Source organism: Neoarius graeffei, chromosome 6 (assembly GCF_027579695.1).
Source record: "Neoarius graeffei isolate fNeoGra1 chromosome 6, fNeoGra1.pri, whole genome shotgun sequence".
In the NCBI taxonomy this organism is placed as follows: domain Eukaryota; kingdom Metazoa; phylum Chordata; class Actinopteri; order Siluriformes; family Ariidae; genus Neoarius; species Neoarius graeffei.
The window spans coordinates 96,236,323-96,262,433 of record NC_083574.1 but is presented as its reverse complement, the minus strand read 5'-3'; the positions used below and the strand labels follow the sequence as shown (position 1 = coordinate 96,262,433).

Sequence of the window (26,111 nt, the reverse complement as noted above, 5' to 3'; positions counted from 1 at the left end):
AACCTAACCTGCATGTCTTTGGACTGTGGGGGAAACCGGAGCACCCGGAGGAAACCCACGCGGACACGGGGAGAACATGCAAACTCCACACAGAAAGGCCCTCGCCGGCCACGGGGCTCGAACCCGGACCTTCTTGCTGTGAGGCGACAGCGCTAATCACTACACCACCGTGCTGCCCCAAATTAATAATTTATAAATTTTATTTTAAACACGTTTTTAGTTAGCGGGACTGCAGCTTATCACCTCTCCCACCCGCTCCTGCATTGTGCACTCCCCCTCCCGCCCGCGCCCGCAATGAGCTTTCAAAATCTGTCCCGCGCCGCACTGCTTTGCGTCGGGTCCCGCAGGTCCCGCGGGACTCCCGCGGGAGTGCAGGACTCTACCTGAGGTGAAGTGCAAAGTTGGTTGACCACGTACCACCCTGAAAACAGTCCTCGAGCAAGAGACGGGGTTGAAGGAAGAACAACTCAGAGCAGCTATGCTCAACCGGCGGGTCTGGGATAGGATATCTTACCAAGTCACCGGCCCGCCGGATGACAGATGATTATTATTATTATTGCATTTTTCACAAATTGCTCCTGTCATTTCGCCGGTTTGTTTACATCCTAAGCGGAAATGATTTTGTCGGATGTTTTGTGTAATGTTTTTATTTATCGAATTTGCGGAACATAAAAATAAAAATGCTGTGTTTCTCAAAATCCAGCGAACGTGGATAGAATAAAACAGTTATTCCAGTCAATCTTGTCGTACGTGGTTTATAGCCGCTATCAGCTCATGTACGACTCGATTTCGTGGAATAACTGTTATAGTATAGTGTGTATAATGTATAGTACATAATGTACAGCATATTGCATATAACGTATAGTGTAAACTGTAAAAATGATTTGTTGTTTTAACTTAAAAAATGTCGTAACCAGGCTGACTTAAAACTTTAAGTTCACTGAAATTCATGTACAGTGTACACAGGCCTTGTATTGTCTTTGAGTAGCTTCGTTATCATATGAAACCATTTCGATTCCTAACACTACGGTGAGATATTTAATGATACAGTACGATGCATTCCCATTTTAGTCGCCTCTAATCTATACCTGACCGTCTTTTTTCCACATCTGGAGCAGACATACTGTTAATTTGATAATTATGATGACGACGTGGAAAAGAACTAATCTTTTAAACCTGACAGCAACATCAACCATGCTAGCCTTTTAATTTACTAACAAATCAGTTTAAAAACAGGAATCGTTTTCTACACACCAGTCGTTTGTCGTCTTGCTTATATCAGAACGCAAGCAATTGAAGGAACAGGACACTTATTATCAACGTTGTCTTCAACAAATAATGAACCCTGAAACAAGTAAGTAAAGAGCAGTGTCTCTCCCCAGGGATCTCAAACAGCATCCTGCTAAACTGTCATTCTGAAACAGCATTTTGCTTCTTGAAATGGCGTCAAAATCCACACTATATGTTTTGTAAATACATTCAGTCGGTAAACAGGAAGTGGATGCGCTACAGACCTGAAAACGTTAAACATGGTACAGAACCCCAAGCTGAAGCTCGGTACCAAATATCAAGCAGTTGTGATTTGTAGTTGCTGAGAAAATCGTTACGAAAATTTTGTAAATCCACGCTATATCTTTCATATATACAGTCAGTCGGTAAACAGGAAGTGGATGCGCTACAGACCTGAAAACGGTATACACGGTATAGAACCCCAAGCTGAAGCTCGGTACCAAATATCAAGCAGTTGTGATTTGTAGTTGCTGAGAAAATTGTCACGAAAATTTTGTAAATCCATACTATGTGTTTCGTAAATACATTCAGTCGGTGAACAAGAAGTCGATGTGCGACAGACCTGAAAACAGTAAACACGGTATAGAACCCCAAGCTGAAGCTCGGTACCAAATATCAAGCAGTTGTGATTTGTAGTTGCTGAGAAAATTGTCACGAAAATTTTGTAAATCCATACTATGTGTTTCGTAAATACATTCAGTCGGTGAACAGGAAGTCGATGTGCGACAGACCTGAAAACAGTAAACACGGTACAGAACCCCAAGCTGAAGCTCGGTACCAAATATCAAGCAGTTGTGATTTGTAGTTGCTGAGAAAATCATTATGGGGGTGTCGTGGCTCAGGTGGATAAGGCGCCATACCATAAATCCGGGGACCCGGGTTCGATTCTGACCCGAGGTCATTTCCTGATCTCTCCCCGTCTCTCTCTCTCTCTCTCTCCCACTTATTTCCTGTCTCTACACTGTCCTATCCAATAAAGGTGAAAAAAGCCCAAAAGAAAATCGTTACGAAAATTTTGTAAATCCACGCTATATCTTTCATATATACATTCAGTCGGTAAACAGGAAGTGGATGCGCTACAGACCTGAAAACGGTATATGCGGTACAGAACCCCAAGCTGAAGCTCGGTACCAAATATCAAGCAGTTGTGATTCGTAGTTGCTGAGAAAATTTTCACGAAAATTTTGTAAATCCATGCTATGTGTTTCGTAAATACATTCAGTCGGTAAACAGGAAGTTGATGTGCGACAGACCTGAAAACGGTACACACGGTACAGAACCCCAAGCTGAAGCTCGGTACCAAGTGGCTATGATTTGTGGCTGCTGAGAAAAAGGGTTTCAGTTGTCCATGCTTCGGTAACAAAAAAAAACTGCAGACGTTCATCAATTGCTGCTTAAGAAGGATCCTGAGAATTCATTGGACGGACCATGTACGGAGCGAAGTGTTATGGGAAAGATCCAAACAAGAACCCATCGGGAAGACCATCCTGCAAAGGAAGTGGAACTGGATTGGGCACACCTTGCGAAAGCCAAGTTCGAACGTTACCAGGCAATCCCTGACATGGAACCCTCAAGGGAAGAGAAAACCAGGACGCCCCAAGAACACATGGCGACGCGACCTGGATGCCGAGCTGCGAAGAGCAGGCTACTCTTTCCGAGATGCAGAAAACCTAGCACAGGATCGGCAACGCTGGAGAGAGGTTGTCCGTGGCCTATGCTCCGCAGGGAGCCAAGGGCCTAAGTAAGTAAGTAAGTAAGAGAAAAAGGGTGTTTTAGACGGACAGAGGTAAGCCAGTATACCCCCCCTCCCCCGGAGCAGGGATATAATAATAATTAGGGGAGCTGATAGATAGACTTTTGACCTATTTGTAAAGCAATATCCTGAGTATGAGATTTGATTTCTCTCTATTAATTCATATGTCTAATTAAAGCTAGACTGCCTTTTAGATTTTTCAAGTGTAGGTCATAAAAAAATATTTTCCCGACACCAGGGCTCTACACTAACTTTTTTTTTTCAGGAGCACATGTGCTCCTAAGTTAAAAATTTTAGGAGTACAGGGAAAAAAATGGGGGCACAAGCAGGTTTTCATTTTAAAGGTTTATTGCAGCGCAAACCTTAGACACGCCAACACATAAAACACAAAATTCAATTGAGAATGAATGAATGAACGAATGAACAAACAAATGAATAACGAACAACTGAATGAATGAACAAACAGTAGCTAAACAGAGAGCAGAGCTCAGCAGAGCTAACAACATCATCAAGGACAGCTCCCACCCTGGCTCTGAGTTCTTTGACTTGCTGCCCTCAGGCAGGCGTTACAGGTGCATCAAAGCAAGGACCAACAGACTCAAAAACAGTTTTTTCCCACAGGCCATAACCACCTTGAACAATTAGCCTTTTTCACATTACGTCACTTGCAGGGGAACTCGTATCCGTTTTCAGCCTTTTGAATGGAAGAAGAGGTATACGGTGGCAACATATGTTAACAAAACTGTGTCATTCACAGATAAGACTGATAATAATATTGCGCATTGTTTATCATTACCGACCATTCCAGTCACCTATCTGCCTTGTTTTGGAAAGGAAGTTTACTGACTTTCTATGGTTGCTACTTGTTAGCCAGCAGATTAGCATGCCGCCTCTTCTTCCATTCAAAAGGCTGAAAACGGATGTGAGGTTCTTCTGCAAGTGACGTAATGTGAAAAAGGCTAATTACATGCACTGACTGATGCCACTTCTGGCAGGTGCAACAATGCACCAACAAGGACCTATATGGAATCAATTTTGTGCCAAAATGTTCATACAATACTTTTGAAATATCAAACAAAAACGACAAATCAAAATACAAAAAAAGAAAAAAAAGTCAATTTTTTTAGACTGGCAAACAAATTATTCGTGTAATCGTGCAAAATATCCGTCTATTACTCTTCAGAAACCTTTTATTTTTGTTCCGCGTCTTTCTCGGTTTTGTTTGACGTAATTTATTTTGGTTGCGATTCCAGCTTTCTCGTTTGCACTCCCTGACTTTTTGCTTGCAGTTTTGGCGCAAACTTCCCGTGTGGGCGGGCTGTCCAGGAATGCATTCCCATTGGCTAACTTGTGTTTGACTGACAGCTACGCTCAGCCATTCCCTACTCGGATTCTGGCGGACTGTTTGACGAGTGACCGATCCATTGACGGTAAACAAGGATCGAGTGGACTTCAGTGGCGACTATGATACTGAATTTACACTTTGTTGAATTAATTCAGTATCATAGTCGCCACTGAAGTCCACTCCATCCTTGTTTACCGTCAATGGATCGGTCACTCGCCAAACAGTCCGCCAGAATCCGAGTAGGGAATGGCTGAGCGTAGCTGTCAGTCAAACACAAGTTAGCCAATGGGAATGCATTCCTGGACAGCCCGCCCACACGGGAAGTTTGCGCCAAAACTGCAAGCAAAAAGTCAGGGAGCGCAAACGAGAAAGCTGGAATCGCAACCAAAATAAATTACGCCAAACAAAACCGAGAAAGACGCGGAACAAAAATAAAAGGTTTCTGAAGAGTAATAGACTGATATTTTGCACGATTACACGAATAATTTGTTTGCCAGTCTAAAAAAATTGACTTTTTTTTCTTTTTTTGTATTTTGATTTGTCGTTTTTATTTGATATTTCAAAAGTATTGTATGAACATTTTGGCACAAAATTGATTCCATAGACCTAAAAGGACAATATTCTCACACTTACCTGATACAGTGCAATACTTATTACAGTGCAACCTTACAGAGCAACTTTTTAGTTTTTATAGCTTTTGTATATTTTATATTTATATTTCTACACTTTTATATCCATACCCAATACAATGCAATACCAAATACAGTGCAATATCCTGAGTTTTGTAGCTGAACTGAGTTTCTAGAACTAATGTGCAATTAACATCTGCAACTCAACACGCCCAGTTGTATATATATTCTTTGTTTTTCTGCTGTGTTGTGACATGCACCATTTGTATATACTGTATATTATTTGTTTTTCTGCTGTGTTGTATGTTCCCATCTAAATGTTTGCACTGGGGTGTGCGCTTTCCATCTCATTATATCATTTTCCCGCACCTTCTCCCGTCGTTCTAGCTTTCTTCACTACACTTTCTTCCTCGTCCGTTCTTTTATTCTTGTTTCCACCATCATTGCTTTTAAAAAACGCCGTTATTCTCTGCATAGCGAATATATTTCTCAGCTCGGTCCGAACCAGCTCTCGGTTATCTCTCAGTTGAATGATCTGATGAATCCCTAAAAAGCACTTTTCCCACCTAATGCCACACCCACAACATACAACCGTGGGAAAGAGGGGCAATCGCAGAAAGATGAGTAGAAAACGGGAAACGTTACGGGGGATATTTATTGTGATAGCAGGCTATTGTAGCGTCAGCACAAAAGCACCAGACTCGACTTTAACTGAAAGTGTTATTCAGTAGCCTAAACTTATTCAAGCTACAGACCGAGAAGAATAAAAATGCTGAAATCTCATGTCCCGGTAAAACGCACTAGCATGGCAGAACGGCAAAAAAAATGTAACTTTTTCACTCCCCCCCGGCTACCGTGGGAACCACCGCAGTGCAAGACAGAGGCAATGCACGCAACTACAGACAGGGAGCAAGGCGCAGGCAGAACACACACACACACACACTTACAACAATACAGGCCGTTACTCGTTACACTATATTAGGTAGGCTATCCAGCGCTGGATTCACATACTTTGCAGTTTAACGTTTGATACATTTTAGAATGTTAAACTCGTCGCGTCTGTGCTCAGTGCTTTCCTAAATTGTCGGCCGCAAGAAGCCCTCGCACGAATGCGCATGTTTTTTTTTTGTCGTTCGCATGCCGAAAAATTCGCTCGCAAATGCGAGTGAAATGTGCGCACTGTAGAGCCCTGCCTGACACTCAATTATTTTTGTTTAGTGACTGAAAGCTACTGAATTCGAATCACGGACTTCCAATTTTATTAGTTTTTTTTTTCTAATAGAACAATTCATGAATTTATCTCCACGTAGCCCTAAATTCTCCGCTATTTTTTCCTGCTTCACCATGACCCAATACAAGATACTCCGTCACGCATGACATCACGTGGTGGGCTTTCCCTGTTCATGCAAGGCATTGTGGGATACAAATTTGAAACCGGAGAGAAAAATGGACGGCGTGAGTGTGCGAATGAAACGTGAAAGACCGACTACAGTAACGGAAAGACAGCGAGAAGAAGAAAAGGCGTTATGTTATATACGAAGGAAAGGAAACGCAGGACCAAACTAATAAATATTGGCGCTCAGCGAGCACCTCGGTGTGATCAGCTGTTCGTTTAGCGACGGAATGATGGAACTGTCAGTGCACGCTCAAAGGGAAACCTGTGCCTGCGCAACACACACGGACTTCCTCTTCCTCTGATTTCATGCACGTTATTTGCTTTAATCCCTTCAAATTAAATAACTTCCCAGCCACAGAACGGCCTGATATTTTGTGAGATATTACAGAAATAAACAGATATCACAATGACCGCATTTCAGACGGAACTAAATTTCACCGATTTTATGAAATCGAAAGGCCGTCTCACTTTAAACACTGCTTATCATTTGCCAAAGATTAATGAATATAAGGTGCAGTTTAAATACTAACTTCCGTAGGTGGCCATTTATAGCAAACTGTCATGTTTAGGTATAAAAAAGTCACGTCTTTTCATCAACAGGAAGAGAATAAGAATAGAGCAGTCTCTGTTTGCTGAAAGTTTACACGCCTGCTTGCTTTCTGTGCAGTGTGATCGCTTCCTGTGGCATGTACATGCAGTAATCAGGACATAATTGCTGAACCATACCCGTGTTAAGCTTTTTTTAATTCTTCCTCATTAATCCTATTCTGTTCTCCGCCTAATGAACCGGTGCGGTTATTCTAATCGGGGCCCCACCGCACAACAGATGTGTCAACTCAATCAAATTGGTCACGCCTCCTAAAACGGGGGATTTAAATCCAACAGGGGAGCGGAGGCTGAATTCCAAGCGCCGATTTTCTCACACGGCCAGCACGTTTGATAAGGCTTTAATTAGTCCGGATTATCCGGCGCGCACAAAAGAATCACAAGAAGGATTGAGGTCCTAATTTCGGACCTAGCAAAGATCCTTGAGCGCCAGAAAGAGAGAAAAGCGACGGTTAAGCAACAAGAAAAGCCTTGTTCTCTGGCTGAATAGCCTGCTCGCTGACTTTGCTACACTTTGATTGAAGTTTAACACACACACACAGTCAGACAATGCCTGAGCTGCACCACTCGCACTCTCACACTCTCTCGATCTACATCTCTCGCTTTATGATGCTGCTAATTAGCGAGGAACGCCGGACGGCTCCTCTGGGTTTCCCGGTCGCTAAAGCAGCAGCTAGAATCTTCGCGCGAGCGGATGCACTGCTTTCAGAAGCGCATGAAAGACTATCTCTCTGTCTCTGAAAGTGCTAGCAGGTGTTTCCTCTCCTCACTTTTCTTTCTCGCTGCTTAAAGGACTGATAATTAGGCTGAAAAAGGCAGACATGAACAAAGAAATATCCTTGTCCAAAATGACTTTTGCTGCCTCTTTATGAACAATGAGCAAACCCAGCATGCTTTAACAGCACAATGAGGAACCGGCAGCGCATTACTGTAAAGTGGTACGTTCCCAGAACCGGGCTGTTTCAGTCTCTAGACGTCAGGAATGTTCGCTGCGTCTTCAGGAGCTGAGTGATTGTACTAGGTCATTCCCACTGGTCAGAAACTATTATCGCGGTGTTGGCATTGTGATCAGAAAAGGACTCTTTTATCACTTTAAATGGACTCAAATTAAAAAATAATAATAGAGAAAGGGTTGTAATTGTACGTTCCGCTGAATGGTTCTCGGAATAAGTTTAACCCTCAGGGTCACGCAGGCATTTAGGAACTTCCTGCTGGATAAGTGAGTGAATATTTTATTCTTTATTCATTATTAACAATCCTGAGTCTAAGAAGACACTGATAACTCTCATATGGGCGGAGTCTATATGGCTAAAAGTATGTCCTCTTGTATGCGCGTCTTCCCTGAACTGTGGCCACAAATTCATAAGCACACGGCTGTACAGAATGTCTCTGTACGCTGGAACTGAGAGGCTCAAACCGGTTCCAGCATGACAATGGTCCTGTGCACAAAGCAAGAACAAAGACATGGTGTGTTAAGGTTGGTGTAGGAGAACTCGAGTGTCGTGCATAACGCCCTGACTGAAGTCAATTCTACTGAAGACGTTTGGGATGAACAGGATCTGGAGCCTCCTCAACCTTGACCGCAACATAACGCCCTGACTGAAGTCAATTCCACTGAAGACATTTGGGATGAACAGGAACTGGAGCCTCCTCAACCTCAACCTCACGCCCTGACTGAAGTCAATTCCACTGAAGACGTTTGGGATGAACAGGAACTGGAGCCTCCTCAACCTCAACCTCAAGCCCTGACTGAAGTCAATTCCACTGAAGACGTTTGGGATGAACAGGAACTGGAGCCTCCTCAACCTCAACCTCACGCCCTGACTGAAGTCAATTCCACTGAAGACGTTTGGGATGAACAGGATCTGGAGCCTCCTCAACCTCAACCTCAAGCCCTGACTGAAGTCAATTCCACTGAAGACATTTGGGATGAACAGGAACTGGAGCCTCCTCAACCTTGACCTCAACATAACGCCCTGACTGAAGTCAATTCTACTGAAGACGTTTGACATGAAATGGAACTGGAGCCTCCTCAACCTCAACCTCAACCTAATGTCCTGACTGAAGTCAATTCCACTGAAGACGTTTGGGATGAGCTGGAACTGGAGCCTCCTCAACCTTGACCTCAACATAACGCCCTGACTGAAGTCAATTCTACTGAAGACGTTTGGGATGAACAGGAACTGGAGCCTCCTCAACCTCGACTGAAGTCAATTCTACTGAAGACGTTTGGGATGAACAGGAACTGGAGCCTCCTCAACCTCAATGTCAACATAACGCCCTGACTGAAGTCAATTCTACTGAAGACGTTTGGGATGAACAGGAACTGGAGCCTCCTCAACCTCAACAAACGCCCTGACTGAAGTAAATTCTACTGAAGAAGTTTGGGATGAACAGGAACTGGAGCCTCCTCAACCTCAACCTCAACCTCACGCCCTGACTGAAGTCAATTCCACTGAAGACGTTTGGGATGAACAGGATCTGGAGCCTCCTCAACCTCAACCTCACGCCCTGACTGAAGTCAATTCCACTGAAGACGTTTGACATGAAATGGAACTGGAGCCTCCTCAACCTCAACCTAATGTCCTGACTGAAGTCAATTCCACTGAAGACATTTGGGATGAACAGGAACTGGAGCCTCCTCAACCTTGACCTCAACATAACGCCCTGACTGAAGTCAATTCTACTGAAGACGTTTGACATGAAATGGAACTGGAGCCTCCTCAACCTCAACCTAATGTCCTGACTGAAGTCAATTCCACTGAAGACGTTTGGGATGAACAGGAACTGGAGCCTCCTCAACCTTGACCTCAACATAACGCCCTGACTGAAGTCAGTTCTACTGAAGACGTTTGGGATGAACAGGAACTGGAGCCTCCTCAACCTCGACTGAAGTCAATTCTACTGAAGACGTTTGGGATGAACAGGAACTGGAGCCTCCTCAACCTCAATCTCAACATAACGCCCTGACTGAAGTCCATTCTACTGAAGACGTTTGGGATGAACAGGAACTGGAGCCTCCTCAACCTCAACAAACGCCCTGACTGAAGTCAATTCTACTGAAGACGTTTGGGATGAACAGGAACTGGAGCCTCCTCAACCTCAACCTCACGCCCTGACTGAAGTCAATTCTACTGAAGACGTTTGGGATGAACAGGAACTGGAGCCTCCTCAACCTCAACCTCACGCCCTGACTGAAGTCAATTCTACTGAAGACGTTTGGGATGAACAGGAACTGGAGCCTCCTCAACCTCAACCTCACGCCCTGACTGAAGTCAATTCCACTGAAGACGTTTGGGATGAACAGGATCTGGAGCTTCCTCAACCTCAACATCCCAAAATCATTCCCTGATCTCACTAATGCCCCTGTGGAGCCACGCCCCAAAATCTAGTGGAAAGCCTTCCCAGAAAAGTGGCACTTATTGAGATGTTCAACAAGCACTTATGGGTCTAATGGGCGGGTGTGTTTATTATTTTATGAAGACACTGTCGGAGATTCCGGAGAGTTTGATTTACCTTCTGCTTTCATGTAGTGGATGGAGTAGGCGATGACTTTGTCTGCGTTGTACGCCGGACTGTCCCACGCCAGCAGGATGGCCGAGCTGGACACGGTGTCGGCGTGGATGTTCCTGGGCGCGCTGGGCCGATCCTCTGACATCACCACGATGAGACGTGCTGTGGACAGAACTGATCCCTGCTCGTTCTCGGCTTGGCACTGGTAAATTGCGTCGTCCTCTGGGATGATCTGGTTTATCACCAGTTTACTACAAAAGCAACCATCGACAACAATCCTACAATCTGTTACGCACAGGGATTTGATTTTGTATTTCTAGAGTGTATCCATTCTCGGGTATTAGCAAACGTTAAATTATTAACACCCAAACAAGAGGCGAATGAATATTTCAGTGAGTTTCCAGCAGCGGTGATTGAAACCCTCGCAGCCATGTCAGTGATGAGTCACGACTAATCCTTCAAGCTTACAGGTCAGTCTATAAACCTGCTCCTTATTTCGCTACTTCGTACCTGTTGTACATCTTGATACGTCCGTTGGAGTGCACGGGCTCTCCGTTTTTAAGCCAGGTGATGCAGGGCATGGGTATCCCTTCAGCCTGGCACACGAAGCGCCCGGTGCCAGCGCGTGGACGGGTCAAACTCTCCGGCCACTCCACCAGAGACGGGGGCTCTGAAATTAGAGCTTGCATTATAACACGACTCGACATCAGTCTAAGTCCTCAGACTCGATTAAGTCCTTTTATCACGTTCAGTCATCCCACAAACAGCCTCCATGAATTCTGAGAAATTAGAATCCATGTTACTTATTGCATCTTTAATGTAAATGAACCTACAACCCCGATTCCAAAAAAGTTGGGACAAAGTACAAATTGTAAATAAAAACGGAATGCAACGATGTGGAAGTTTCAAAATTCCATATTTTATTCAGAATAGAACATAGATGACATATCAAATGTTTAAACTGAGAAAATGTATCATTTAAAGAGAAAAACTAGGTGATTTTAAATTTCATGACAACAACACATCTCAAAAAAGTTGGGACAAGGCCATGTTTCCCACTGTGAGACATCCCCTTTTCTCTTTACAACAGTCTGTAAACGTCTGGGGACTGAGGAGACAAGTTGCTCAAGTTTAGGGATAGGAATGTTAACCCATTCTTGTCTAATGTAGGATTCTAGTTGCTCAACTGTCTTAGGTCTTTTTTGTCGTATCTTCAGTTTTATGATGCGCCAAATGTTTTCTATGGGTGAAAGATCTGGACTGCAGGCTGGCCAGTTCAGTACCCGGACCCTTCTTCTACGCAGCCATGATGCTGTAATTGATGCAGTATGTGGTTTGGCATTGTCATGTTGGAAAATGCAAGGTCTTCCCTGAAAGAGACGTCGTCTGGATGGGAGCATATGTTGCTCTAGAACCTGGATATACCTTTCAGCATTGATGGCGTCTTTCCAGATGTGTAAGCTGCCCATGCCACACACACTAATGCAACCCCATACCATCAGAGATGCAGGCTTCTGAACTGAGCGCCAATAACAACTTGGGTCGTCCGTCTCCTCTTTAGTCCGAATGACACGGCGTCCCTGATTTCCATAAAGAACTTCAAATTTTGATTCGTCTGACCACAGAACAGTTTTCCACTTTGCCACAGTCCATTTTAAATGAGCCTTGGCCCAGAGAAGACGTCTGCGCTTCTGGATCATGTTTAGATACGGCTTCTTCTTTGAACTATAGAGTTTTAGCTGGCAATGGCGGATGGCACGGTGAATTGTGTTCACAGATAATGTTCTCTGGAAATATTCCTGAGCCCATTTTGTGATTTCCAATACAGAAGCATGCCTGTATGTGATGCAGTGCCGTCTAAGGGCCCGAAGATCACGGGCACCCAGTATGGTTTTCCGGCCTTGACCCTTACGCACAGAGATTCTTCCAGATTCTCTGAATCTTTTGATGATATTATGCACTGTAGATGATGATATGTTCAAACTCTTTGCAATTTTACACTGTCGAACTCCTTTCTGATATTGCTCCACTATTTGTCGGTGCAGAATTAGGGGGATTGGTGATCCTCTTCCCATCTTTACTTCTGAGAGCCACTGCCACTCCAAGATGCTCTTTTTATACCCAGTCATGTTAATGACCTATTGCCAATTGACCTAATGAGTTGCAGTTTGGTCCTCCAGCTGTTCCTTTTTTGTACCTTTAACTTTTCCAGCCTCTTATTGCCCCGTCCCAACTTTTTTGAGATGTGTTGCTGTCATGAAATTTCAAATGAGCCAATATTTGGCATGAAATTTCAAAATGTCTCACTTTCGACATTTGATATGTTGTCTATGTTCTATTGTGAATACAATATCAGTTTTTGAGATTTGTAAATTATTGCATTCCGTTTTTATTTACAATTTGTACTTTGTCCCAACTTTTTTGGAATCGGGGTTGTAATTTGCATTTTGCATATTTCATGTTGACTGTTATTGTCTATGTGTAAAATAAAGTGCGTTCGAAGCGTCCTTACCAAGCACGGTGAGATTAGCAGCAGCAAGTGTGAAGTTCCTGGTGCCCGGTGTTGTCGCCCTGCACACGTATACGCCCGCGTGCTGCCTCTTAACGTCAGAGATGAGCAGGTTGCCGTTGCCGAGCACTTTGGTGTTATAGACGTCGATGGGCTTGTGGTCGGCGCGGCTCCACGAGATGAGCGGCCGAGGATTCCCGACCGCCACGCACTCCAGGAGGGCGCTGCCGTGAGCTGCCACGGTGAGGTTGCGTGGCCCGGCGATGATGTGCGGCCGCTGGGGGATTCTGGGAGAAGGCGCTGGACCGGGACGTCATGAGAAAACGATTAGGATGAAAAACAATAAACAGTGAAAGCATTGTGTTTGCGTGTGTTCGGTCTTGTTCACCTGGTGTTACGGTCAGCGTGGCCTCCACGCTCCTGCGACGGCTGGCGATGTTTGTGGCCACGCATCGGTAATTCCCAGCGTCCCTGTGATCTGCTCCCTGGATCTGTAGCACTCCGCCGGGCAGCACCGTGATTCTAAACGCAGGAAAATGTCACCCGGAGTCGGTTCGGAAAAATCTTCCAACAGTAATCATGCTCTGTAAATCTTGCCTCTCGGGAGGTGTGTACCTGTCGGTGGCCAGCGGTAAGGTGACTCGGTTGAACTCCCAGGTGATGATTGGTGGAGGTACGGCGCTGATTCTGCAGGTGAAGCGTGCGACCGAACCCTCCGTCACGACTATGGAGGAAGGCTGCTGGGTGAATGTGGAAATACCTGAAGAGAGAGCGAGAGAAAAAATGTTACATAAATTCCTTGCTTACAGAAGTCTGGATATGCGACAAACCTGACTGCATAGCACCAGCAGTTATTCTTAATTTAATTTTAACACCGTGTAACCATTAGTGACATGTTTCTGATTATACAGTGCCTTGCAAAAGTATTCATCCCCCTTGGTGTTTGTCCTGTTTTGCCGCATTACAAGCTGGAATTAAAATGGATTTTTGGAGGGTTCGCGCCATTTGATTTACACAACATGCCTACAGCTTTAAAGGTGCACATTGTTGTTTTATTGTGACACAAACAATAATTAAGATGAAAAAAACAACAAGCCAGAAATCTGGAGTGTGCATAAGTATTCACCCTCTTTCATATGAAACCCCTAAATAAGAGCTGATTCACTTCATAAAGTCACATAATTAGTTGATTAAGATCCACCTGTGTGCAATCAAAGCGTCACATGATCTGTCACATGATGTCTGTATATATAAATCAACCTGTTCTGGAAGGACCCTGACTCTGCAACACTACTAAGCAAGCAACATGAAAACCAAGGAGCCTCCAAACAGGTCAGAGACAAAGTTGTGGAGAAGTATAGATCAGGGTTGGGTTATAAAAAATATCCCACGGAGCACCATTAAATCCATTATAGCAAAATGGAAAGAATATGGCACCACTACAAGCCTGACAAGAGAAGGCCGTCCACCAAAACTCACAGACCGGGCAAGGAGGGCATTAATCAGAGATGCAACAAAGACACCAAATATAACACTGAAGGAGCTGCAAAGATCCACAGCGGAGATGGGAGTATCTGTCCATAGGACCACTTTAAGCTGTACACTCCACAGAATGGGCGGGGCTTTATGGAAGAGTGGCCAGAAAAAAGTCATTGCTTAAGAAAACACATTTGGAGTTTGCCCTACAGCATGTGGCAGACTCCCCAAACTCATGGAAGAAGATTCTCTGGTCAAATGAGACTAAAATTGATCTTTTTGGCCATCATGGGAAATGCCACGTGTGGCGCAAACCCAACACCCTGAGAACACCATTCCTACAGTGAAGCACGGTGGTGGCAGCATCATGCTGTGGGGATGTTTTTCATCTGCAGGGACAGGAAAGCTGGTCAGGACTGAAGGAAAGATGGATGGCGCTAAATACAGGGCAATTCTGGAGGAAAACCTGTTTGAATCAGCCACAGGTTTGACACTGGGACGAAGGTTCACGTTCCAGCAGGACAATGACCCTAAACATACTGCTAAAGCTACACTGGAGTGGTTTAAAGGGAAACATTCAAATGTCTTGGAATGGCCTAGTCAAAGCCCAGACCTCAATCCAATTGAGAATCTGTGGCATAACTTGAAGATTGCTGGACACCAACGTCTCGTCTCGTCTCGTCTTCTTCCGCTTTATCCGGGACCGGGTCGCGGAGGCAGCAGTCTAAGCAGGGAAGCCCAAACTTCCCTTTCCCCAGACACCTCGGCCAGCTCCTCGGGAAGAACACCGAGGCGTTCCCAGGCCAGCCGAGAGACATAGTCCCTCCAGCGTGTCCTGGGTCTTCCCCGGGGCCTCCTCCCGGGGGGACATGCCTGGAACACCTCCCCAGGGAGGCGTCCAGGAGGCATCCGAAAAAGATGCCCGAGCCACCTCAGCTGATTCCTCTCGATGTGGAGCAGCAGCGGCTCTACTCCGAGCTCCTCCCGAGTGACTGTGCTTCTCACCCTATCTCTAAGGGAGCGCCCAGCCACCCTGCGAAGGAAACTCATTTCGGCCGCTTGTATCCGCGATCTTGTCCTTTCGGTCATTACCCAAAGCTCATGACCATAGGTGAGAGTCGGAACGTAGATCGACCGGTAAATTGAGAGCTTCGCCTTTTGGCTCAGCTCCTTCTTCACCACAACGGACCGGTAAAGCGACCGCATCACTGCGGAGGCTGCACCGATCCGCCTGTCGATCTCACGCTCCATCCTTCCCTCACTCGTGAACAAGATCCCGAGATACTTAAACTCCTCCACTTGAGGCAGAACTTCTCCACCAACCTGGAGAGGGCAAGCCACCCTTTTCCGGTCGAGAACCATGGCCTCGGACTTGGAGGTGCTGATTCTCATCCCAGCCGCTTCACACTCGACTGCAAACCGCCCCAGTGCATGCTGAAGGTCCTGGTTTGAAGAAGCCAACAGGACAACATCATCCGCAAAAAGCAGAGATGAAATCCTGTGGTTCCCAAACAGGATTCCTTCTGGCCCCTGGCTGCGCCTAGAAATTCTGTCCATAAAAATTATGAACAGAACCGGTGACAAAGGGCAGCCCTGCCGGAGTCCAACATGCACTGGGAACAGGTCTGACTTACTGCCGGCAATGCGAACCAGACTCCTGCTCCGTTCGTACAGGGACCGGACAGCCCTTAGCAAAGAGCCCCGAACCCCATACTCCCGAAGCACCCCCCACAGAATACTACGGGGGACACGGTCGAATGCCTTCTCCAGATCCACAAAGCACATGTGGACTGGTTGGGCAAACTCCCATGAACCCTCGAGCACCCTATGAAGGGTATAGAGCTGGTCCAGTGTTCCGCGACCAGGACGAAAACCGCATTGTTCCTCCTGGATCCGAGGTTCGACTATTGGTCGAATTCTCCTCTCCAGTACCCTGGAGTAAACCTTCCCTGGGAGGCTGAGAAGTGTGATTCCCCTATAATTGGGGCACACTCTCCGGTCCCCTTTCTTAAAAAGAGGGACCACCACCCCAGTCTGCCACTCCAGAGGCACTGTCCCTGACCGCCACGCGATGTTGCAGAGGCGTGTCAACCAAGACAGCCCCACAACATCCAGAGACTTGAGATACTCAGGGCGGATCTCATCCACCCCCGGTGCCTTGCCACCGAGGAGCTTGCAAACCACCTCAGTGACTTCGGCTTGGGTAATGGACGAGTCCACCTCTGAGTCATCAGCCTCAGTCTCCTCAGTGGAAGACATGACGGTGGGATTGAGGAGATCCTCAAAGTATTCCTTCCACCGCCCGACAATGTCCCCAGTCGAGGTCAACAGCTCCCCACCCGCACTGTAAACAGTGTTGGCAGAGTACTGCTTCCCCCTCCTGAGGCGCCGGACGGTTTGCCAGAATTTCTTCGAGGCCGACCGATAGTCCTTCTCCATGGCCTCCCCGAACTCCTCCCAGTTCCGAGTTTTTGCCTCCGCAACTGCCCGAGCTGCAGCACGCCTGGCCTGCCGATACCCGTCAGCTGCCTCGGGAGTCCTGGAGGTTAACATGGCCCGATAGGACTCCTTCTTCAGCTTGACGGCATCCCTTACTTCTGGTGTCCACCACCGGGTTCGGGGATTGCCGCCACGACAGGCACCGGAGACCTTGCGGCCACAGCTCTGAACAGCTGCGTCCACAATGGAGGTAGAGAACATGGTCCACTCAGACTCAATGTCCCCCGCCTCCCTCGGAAGCTGGGAAAAGCTCTCCCGGAGGTGGGAGTTAAAGACCTCCCCGACAGAGTGCTCGGCCAGACGTTCCCAGCAGACCCTCACCATACGTTTGGGCCTGCCAGGTCTGTCCAGCTTCCTCCTCCGCCAGCGGATCCAACTCACCACCAGGTGGTGATCAGTTGACAGCTCAGCCCCTCTCTTCACCCGAGTGTCCAAGACATAGGGCCGGAGATCAGATGAAACGACTACAAGGTCTATCATTGACCTCCGACCTAAGGTGTCCTGGTGCCACGTGCACTTATGGACACCCCTATGCTCGAACATGGTGTTCGTTATGGACAAACCATGACTAGCACAGAAGTCCAATAACAAAACACCACTCGGGTTCAGATCGGGGAGGCCGTTCCTCCCAACCACGCCCCTCCAGGTGTCACTGTCATCTCCCACGTGAGCATTGAAGTCCCCCAGTAACACAATGGAGTCCCCAGTCTGAGCACTCCTCAGTACCTCTCCCAGGGACTCCAAGAAGGCCGGATACTCTATACTGCTATTTGGGCCATAGGCACAAACAACAGCAAGAGCCCTCTCCCCAATCCGAAGGCGCAGCGAGGCGACCCTCTCGTTCACTGGGGTAAACTCCAACACATGGCGGCTGAGCTGGGGAGCTATAAGCAAGCCCACACCAGCCCGCCGCCGCTCACCACGGGCGACTCCAGAGAAGTGGAGAGTCCAGCCCCTCTCGAGGAGCTGGGTTCCAGAGCCCAAGCTGTGCGTGGAGGTGAGCCCGACTATCTCTAGCCGGTACCTCTCAACCTCCCGCACAAGCTCAGGCTCTTTCCCCCCCAGCGAAGTGACATTCCATGTCCCAACAGCCAGCCGCTGTGTCCGGGGATCAGGTCGTCGAGGCCCCTGCCTTCGACTGCCACCCAATCCACATTGCACCAGTCCCCTACTGCTACCTCTGTGGGTGGTGAACCCACAGGAGGTCGGGCCCACGTCAGCTCTTCGGGCTGAGCCCGGCCGGGCCCCATGGGCAAAGGCCCGGCCACCAAGCGCTCGCATACGAGCCCCAACCCCGGGCCTGGCTCCAGGGTGGGGCCCCGGCTGCGTCATCCCGGGCGACGTCACGGTCCTCGGATTTTTCTCCATAGGGGTTTTGGTGAACTGCTCTTAGTCTGGCCTGTCACCTAGGACCTGTCTGCCTTGGGAAACCCTGACAGGGGCATAATGCCCCCGACAACATAGCTCCTAGGATCATTCAAGCACACAAACCCCTCCACCACAATAAGGTGGCAGTTCAAGGAGGGGTGGACACCAACGCAACCCATCTAACTTGAAGGAGTTGGAGCAGTTTTGCCTTGAGGAATGGGCCAAAATCCCAGTGGCTAGATGTGCTAAACTAATAGAGACAAACCCCAAGAGACTTGCAGCTGTAATTGCAGCAAAAGGTGGCTCTACAAAGTATTGACTTTGGGGGTGAATACTTATGCACACTCCAGATTTCTGTTTTTTTCATCTTAATTATTGTTTGTGTCACAATAAAACAGCAATTTGCACCTTTTGTTGTAGTTGTAGGCATGCTGTGCAAATCAAATGGTGCTAACCTCCAAAAATCCATTTTAATTCCAGCTTGTAATGCGACAAAACAGGACAAACACCAAGGGGGATGAATACTTTTGCAAGACACTGTAAACAAGATGATTGAAAGTAGTTTTGTTTTGCACTGTCACAACACCTTGCCACATTTTGACTCTGAAGTTGCGTATGAAACATGTTTCAAATACAACAATAAATCTGTACTGCGTAATATTACATGGACACAGCCACAAAAACAAACAAACAAACAAACAAGCAAACAAACAAACAAACCATAGGTTAAATCAAAAGAATTTTCATTTGGAACCGGTTTGCCATTTTGACAACGTGCGTCTAGTCAGCGGGAAAACACTGAGAGTGACGTCGTCGGAGTGAAACATCGGGAATTATTATACATACAGGCCACTTTTCCCATGGAATAAAAACGTGCTCTATTCCCTTCTAGCGGGTTTACTGATGGCATGCAGTATTGTCATCATATCGCTTATCCTCCGTGTATTACGCCACTCTCCCCAATGGAGAATGAGCGTGCAATATTCTTGCAATATTGCACGCTGTCAAGACAACACGGTATCACATGCGAAGAGCCAATAACAAAGCTTTTCTGTTGCGCATGTGCTGAATCGTTTATTTGTCGGCCGGGAGACAGAGAAGACGGGGTTAATTCAGTGCTCGGTTTAAGCGCTAAATAAATAAACTGAAACTAAAGACGAGCTGAACAGGTGACCAAAACTTCAATATTCTTCATGCATATTTACAAGAGAAAAACATACCAACGGACATCGAAAAACTGGAAAAGAGACACATTGGAGATATAAAACTTCTGTGCTGGCGAGTGAGTGTGACAGTTTGTTCACAAACATAGCCGCGAGGTTTACTTCATTAAAAGCGGAAGATTTAATGAGAAAGACGCGCTGAACACTTGAAAGGCTATCAAAACTTCCCTGGATGTTCTTCATGCATATTCATCTCATCTCATTATCTCAAGCCGCTTTATCCTTCTACAGGGTCGCAGGCAAGCTGGAGCCTATCCCAGCTGACTACGGGCGAAAGGCGGGGTACACCCTGGACAAGTCGCCAGGTCATCACAGGGCTGACACAGAGACACAGACAACCATTCACACTCACATTCACACCTACGGTCAATTTAGAGTCACCAGTTAACCTAACCTGCATGTCTTTGGACTGTGGGGGAAACCGGAGCACCCGGAGGAAACCCACGCAGACACGGGGAGAACATGCAAACTCCGCACAGAAAGGCCCTCGTCGGCCCCGGGGCTCGAACCCAGGACCTTCTTGCTGTGAGGCGACAGCGCTAACCACTACACCACCGTGCCGCCCTTCATGCATATTTACAAGAGAAAAACATATCAATGGACATCGAAAAACTGGAAAAGAGACCGATAGCAGAAATTGTCAAAGTTCTAGTTGGAGGTGAGGAAAAGTGACGGAGACTTTTATACGGTACGAGGACTTCACTCAGCGAAGCACTTTTGTTTTGAGGCAGATTCTACCATAACTGGATCCATTAACCACTTGCCCACAAACACTACGTTCACACTGCAGGCTGAAGTGATTCAAATCCAATTTTTTCGCCCCTATGTGACCTGTATCCGATCTTTTATTGACAATATGAATGACACAGATCCGATTTTTTCAAATCCGACCCAGGCCGTTTGGATATGTGGTCCTAATTCCGATTCCTATCCGCTCTTTTCATATGCGACTTCAGTCTGAACCGCCAGCTCGCATTCATCCGACTTACACGTCATCAACAAGCCACAAACGTCACTATTCTGCGCTGAAGTAGGCGGCGGGTCTCTCAAAAAAAGTTACAACAACATGGCTTTGATGTTCCTTTGAACGGAGGTTGCAGTCACTACCCCGCAGAACGCCTGAGCCAAAACCCTTGCCCTCTTCCTTCTCAACCTCCTCCTTAACATCAGGCTATTGTGCATGTTCTGGCTCCGTCGCAACAACAACTGCATCATCGCCAGGTACTCCATGCTGGCTACTGTCATACACAGGAAACTTTAGGTTACTTCCGTAAACACTGGCCATGCTCACTGCGTGTGACGTCGTCGTATCCTGCAATGCGCATGCGGAACACTTTTAGGTCGCTTTTCGTTCATACTGAGGATCACATACAAATCGCATATATTTGTTAATATGAACGACCTCACAAAAAAATCGGATTTCACAAAAAAATCGGAATTGAGCATTAAGCCTTGCAGTGTGAACGTAGTGAAAATAAGAAATTTTTCTTGTCCTTTTTTCAGTGAGGTAATATTTTCAAGATTGAAAATATGGTATTTGGTCTTCTAAAACAGCACGTCATTTAAAAATACACTGAGTATATCAATAAAAGATTTTTAAAGAATAAAGTTCTATTTCTTTGACACCTGACAGACATAACTCCCATTTTAAAAATCACTTTCATTATCCCTGTTGCTATCGTCAGTGAATTTCTGTCAGATGACCTGACGATAGACTCGGCCATTATGGATCTTTGGTAGTTATCGTGTGGAAGCAGGCTTTATCATTTTTGGGTGTCAACAGATAGAGTTGAAATAGATTAACAGCGAAAAAGCTATTTCGTTCACGAGAGAAGCCCACAGTTGTTTTTAAAAAATGCTATCGTCAGTCTGTCAGTCAAATGCACCTGACGATAGCAAAATTCAAGCCCTCACCACGCACATGTTGACTGACGCAAAGTGGAAATTCTACTGCGCATGATTTTTGTGACAGCAGGCATTTACTTCCGGGCAAGACTTGGAGTTCTGACAGCTAGATTTCATCAAATAATGGCGTATTCACACCTACGTTGTTTGGTCCGGACCAAACGACCAAACGAACCAAATTTCCCTTGGTCCGGACCTTTTGGGTTGGTCTGAATACAAACCACCGAACTCTGGTCCGGACCAAACAAGCGGACCGAGACCGAGCTGCAAGGTCGGACTCGGTCCGGACCAAAGGAACCCTGGTGCGGATCTTTTGGAGGTGTGAAAGCAGACCGGACCTAATCCGACAGTTTTGCTTTTTTGTACCTCGGGAGCTTCCGTCGTTTGTCGAGCATTATGGGAAACAGAGTCTTGACACTCCACCGCAAAGTTCAAACACTGTTTCGGTTGTCAAGGGAACCTTACAACAGTCGTTCAGTCATTCAGACCAGTGGTAGGCTAGACTACAGAGTACAAAAATGAGTAGGGGGCAAACGTGGGCCGAGGAAGAAACGCGTACCCTTGTGGATATATGGGCAGATGTCCACATATCTGAGCTTTTGGAGAGAACACACAAAAATGCCGACGTGTTTGCTGTATTCAGTGAGAAAATGAAGGAGAAGGGGTTCACGCGCTCCCCAGAACAATGTCGGCTAAGAGTGAAGAAACTCCGTCAGACCTACATTAAAATCAGGGACATTCTTTCAAAAAGTGGCAGTACTAGCGACGCAAAAAAGAAATTCATCTATTGCGTGAAGAGCCAGAACTGTCACAACATGATGTGCGCTCATCAGCGCTATCCTCCGTAGCCGCCTTGCCCTTTGTCGTCGTCGTTGATAAATTACTTGTACAACAGCATAGTAATCGCACAATTGTGAAAACAGTAAAAACTGGAAAAAACATATAGCTTTGATGCCATTAAAAAGAATAACAGCATGGAAAGCCTCCATGACTACTTTTGAACTTAACGCTTTGTGCGCGTGTCGTCTCTGACCAATAGCTGAACGACCTCAGGGCGCGTGGCTTTGTTGACAGATTTTGGTCCGCTTACTAAAATGTACAGTGTGAAAGCGAAAATGAAAAAATAAAAAAAACGTTCGGACCAAAGCAAGTGAACTATCGAACTATCCTGGTCTGAATACACCCTAAATCAAGGTAAGATTTTCAGTCAGCTATCCTGACGATAGAAATTTTTGACGATAGAAACATTGAGAATATATTTGTGCATTCATATTTAAATTTTTCTGGAGGGAAACTATCGTAAGTTGAGATAAATCAGAGCCGCTTGCGACCCTTTCAGCCGACAGGCCGTTTCAATGTGTTATTTCCCCGCGAAAGTGACACAGTCGTGTCTATCGTCGCTGTTCTGACAATTATTGTTGATATTTCAATTTTGAAAATAAATTTCATCTTTTTTATTTCAATATTTTATTTTATTATTTGGTTCTAGTGATGAGGTATTTAATATTATTACTAAATTTGTCAGATTAATAATGTAAGAAACAGTTTTGTTGCTATTGTCATCTAGAGTGTCTGTCAGAATATGATGGTAGACGTTAGTTTGTCTGTCAGATTTTGATGATAGAAACCGATGTGTTTCTATTGGCATTTAGCATGTCGGTCATGCCAGGCTTTTATTAATTAGTTACCAGGACTACTGTCCTAAAATTTACTGTGAATGTCCAAGACCCTAAATGCTACTAGAAAAACTTAATAGAATGATCAAAATAATCAATTCAGCAATTTAAGGAGACGGGACTTAACTGGCCTCTGTTATGGTAGAATCTGCCTTGAACAACTGCAATGGAACAATTAACTACGACCAAAAGCAACTGTGAACTTGAACTGTAACCTGGATATCGCTTGTCTATAACTTGGGTTGTTGTTCAGGCTTTTTGGACTTGTACCATTTTTATTGTTCAAACTTTGACTTTGATTTCCCAGTAAAACACTCATGTCTATATAATATAATTTACAACCCCGATTCCAAAAAAGTTGGGACAAAGTACAAGTTGTAAATAAAAACGGAATGCAATAATTTACAAATCTCAAAAACTGATATTGTATTCACAATAGAACATAGACAACATATCAAATGTCGAAAGCGAGACATTTTGAAATTTCATGCCAAATATTGGCTCGTTTGAAATTTCATGACAGCAACACATCTCAAAAAAGTTGGGACAGGGGCAATAAGAGGCTGGAAAAGTTAAAGGTACAAAAAAGGAACAGCTGGAGGACCAAATTGCAACTCATTAGGTCAATTGGCAATAGGTCATTAACATGACTGGGTATAAAAAGAGCATCTTGGAGTGGCAGCGGCTCTCAGAAGTAAAGATGGGAAGAGGATCACCAATCCCCCTAATTCTGCGCCGACAAATACTGGAGCAATATCAGAAAGGAGTTCGACAGTGTAAAATTGCAAAGAGTTTGAACATATCATCATCTACAGTGCATAATATCATCAAAAGATTCAGAGAATCTGGAAGAATCTCTGTGCGTAAGGGTCAAGGCCGGAAAACCATACTGGGTGCTCTAGATCTACTGAAGCTACGAGGATATAAATCACCAGGATTCTAATTTACTGGGTGAGAAGTATTATATATTTTTTTGAAAGGTTTATTCGCGCTACAAGTCCATGAAAGTTGGAATTGTTGGTGAAGGGGTTAGTTAGATTTTGGTAGCGTGACGCGCACAACAAGCAAAAGAAAGAACAATTTTTCTTCCGAATTTCCTTGCTTTATCAAAATTATTTTTTGATACATTAAAAGACTGTGTTTATAATATTTAAGCGATTTTTTTTTATTATCGAGAATATTTGATCAAAACTTTCAAAACAGCATTCAAAGTGATTTTTCACGGGTGTAAATGTTACGCGTGACGTCCATAATTACGTTAAATTTTAAGAACTAAAATTCTGTTAAAAATTCTAGATTTGTGCTATCATTCTGGGGTTTTGCTGAATAATACTTTAGGGAGTTCTCTTACAATGCTGAAAATTCAATGAGTTTTGGTGAAATTCTAGAAAAGTTATTTACATTTTAACGCGCCTGATAGCGACTGTGCTCACACAGCGTGCTACTCATAATATAATTAATACGAGATCGGCTGTAAAAGTGGATCCGCTGCAGCTCTCTGATGTGTTAAAAAAACTAAAACTGCTGAAGCAGGTTTGATCAGGTGTTTTCCTGCATTGATGGGTTCGGCTGCGGTATTTTTAGAGAACGAAGTATTAATGTTACTTAAACACCATGTGACCAAACTCTGTGTGAAACTGAAACGATCCTCCTGATTGTAGTTCACCACCAGGCTTCAGCATGCAGTTAAAAAGCTTATGAGGTTGAATGTCAAGATGTCTGATGTGTCCTGTCTGATCAACATGTGCACAAGTTGAGATAAAATCCTGTAATGCATGAATGAGTTCATAAAAACGCCAGAGTCACCCCAGAGTGGTTAAGGTTTATAAAGCGCACACCACGTCCTCCTGTACACTTGTGAGACGTGTTCCAGAGGATTTGGGACGGAAAAGGAATGTTGAATGACAACGGTCGAGCTTATTTAAGTTTCACGAAATGCACTGAGACGTAGTGATGCAGCACAGAGTGGAGAGGAGAGGAGAGGAGAGGACGCTGAAAACTGAAACCAAAGAGCTGAACGGAACGTCCAGGTGCACTTCAACACAAACATCTCTTCTTTCTGTCTAATGGCCTTGTCCAGGGTTAGGATGACCCACGGGCTTTATACAGAGAGAGAGAGAGAGAGAGAGAGAGAGACAGAATAGAGAGAGAACAGAGAGAGAACAGAGAGAGACAGAATAGAGAGAGAACAGAGAGAGACAGAATAGAGAGAGAGAACAGAGAGACAGAATAGAGAGAGAGAGAACAGAGAGAGACAGACAGAATAGAGAGAGAGAGAACAGAGAGAGAATAGAGAGAGAGAGAGAGAGAGAGAGAGAGAGAGAGAGAGGAAGAGGATCAGTGAAAGGTGATACAGTTGCAGTGTATCACGTAGATGAGCACTGAGAACCAAAAGGTCTTTAGATAAACACGAACACGTCAGATCTGACAGCAGCACCACGTTGTCCTTTTGGTCAAGCTTTGGAGTGTGTGATGAAGCACAATTCAGATCTTCACCTTGTTTTTGGTGAAATCACTGTCCCCCATCCTGCACAGATTATCCAGGACCCGGCGAGTGTCTCGCTCACTCTCTAAACCTGCATCCTAAACCTTCTCTCCATCTGAGACCCTCAGTACCCCATCAGTACCCCTTAGTACCCCTCAGTATCCCATCAGTACCCCCTCAGTACCCCATCAGTACCCCCTCAGTGCCGCATCAGTACCCCCTCAGTACCTCATCAGTGCTGCATCAGTACTCCATCAGTGCTGCATCAGTACCCCCTCAGTACCTCATCAGTACCCCATCAGTGCTGCATCAGTACCCCCTCAGTACCTCATCAGTGCCGCATCAGTACCCCCTCAGTACCTCATCAGTGCTGCATCAGTACTCCATCAGTGCTGCATCAGTACCCCCTCAGTACCTCATCAGTACCCCATCAGTGCT

The 26,111-nt window shown here is 45.6% G+C and overlaps 1 protein-coding gene across 1 annotated transcript in view; it reads right to left on the bottom strand.

Annotated features, from left to right (window-relative positions):
- Positions 1-26,111, bottom strand: part of prtga (protogenin homolog a (Gallus gallus)) — a gene marked incomplete at its 5' end in the record, with an annotated part of 89,675 nt that overhangs the window by 34,955 nt on the left and 28,609 nt on the right. The window contains 5 exon segments of the mRNA XM_060924492.1: positions 10,536-10,783; positions 11,043-11,202; positions 13,045-13,341; positions 13,430-13,563; positions 13,657-13,801. Coding sequence (XP_060780475.1) covers positions 10,536-10,783; positions 11,043-11,202; positions 13,045-13,341; positions 13,430-13,563; positions 13,657-13,801 — 984 coding nt within the window.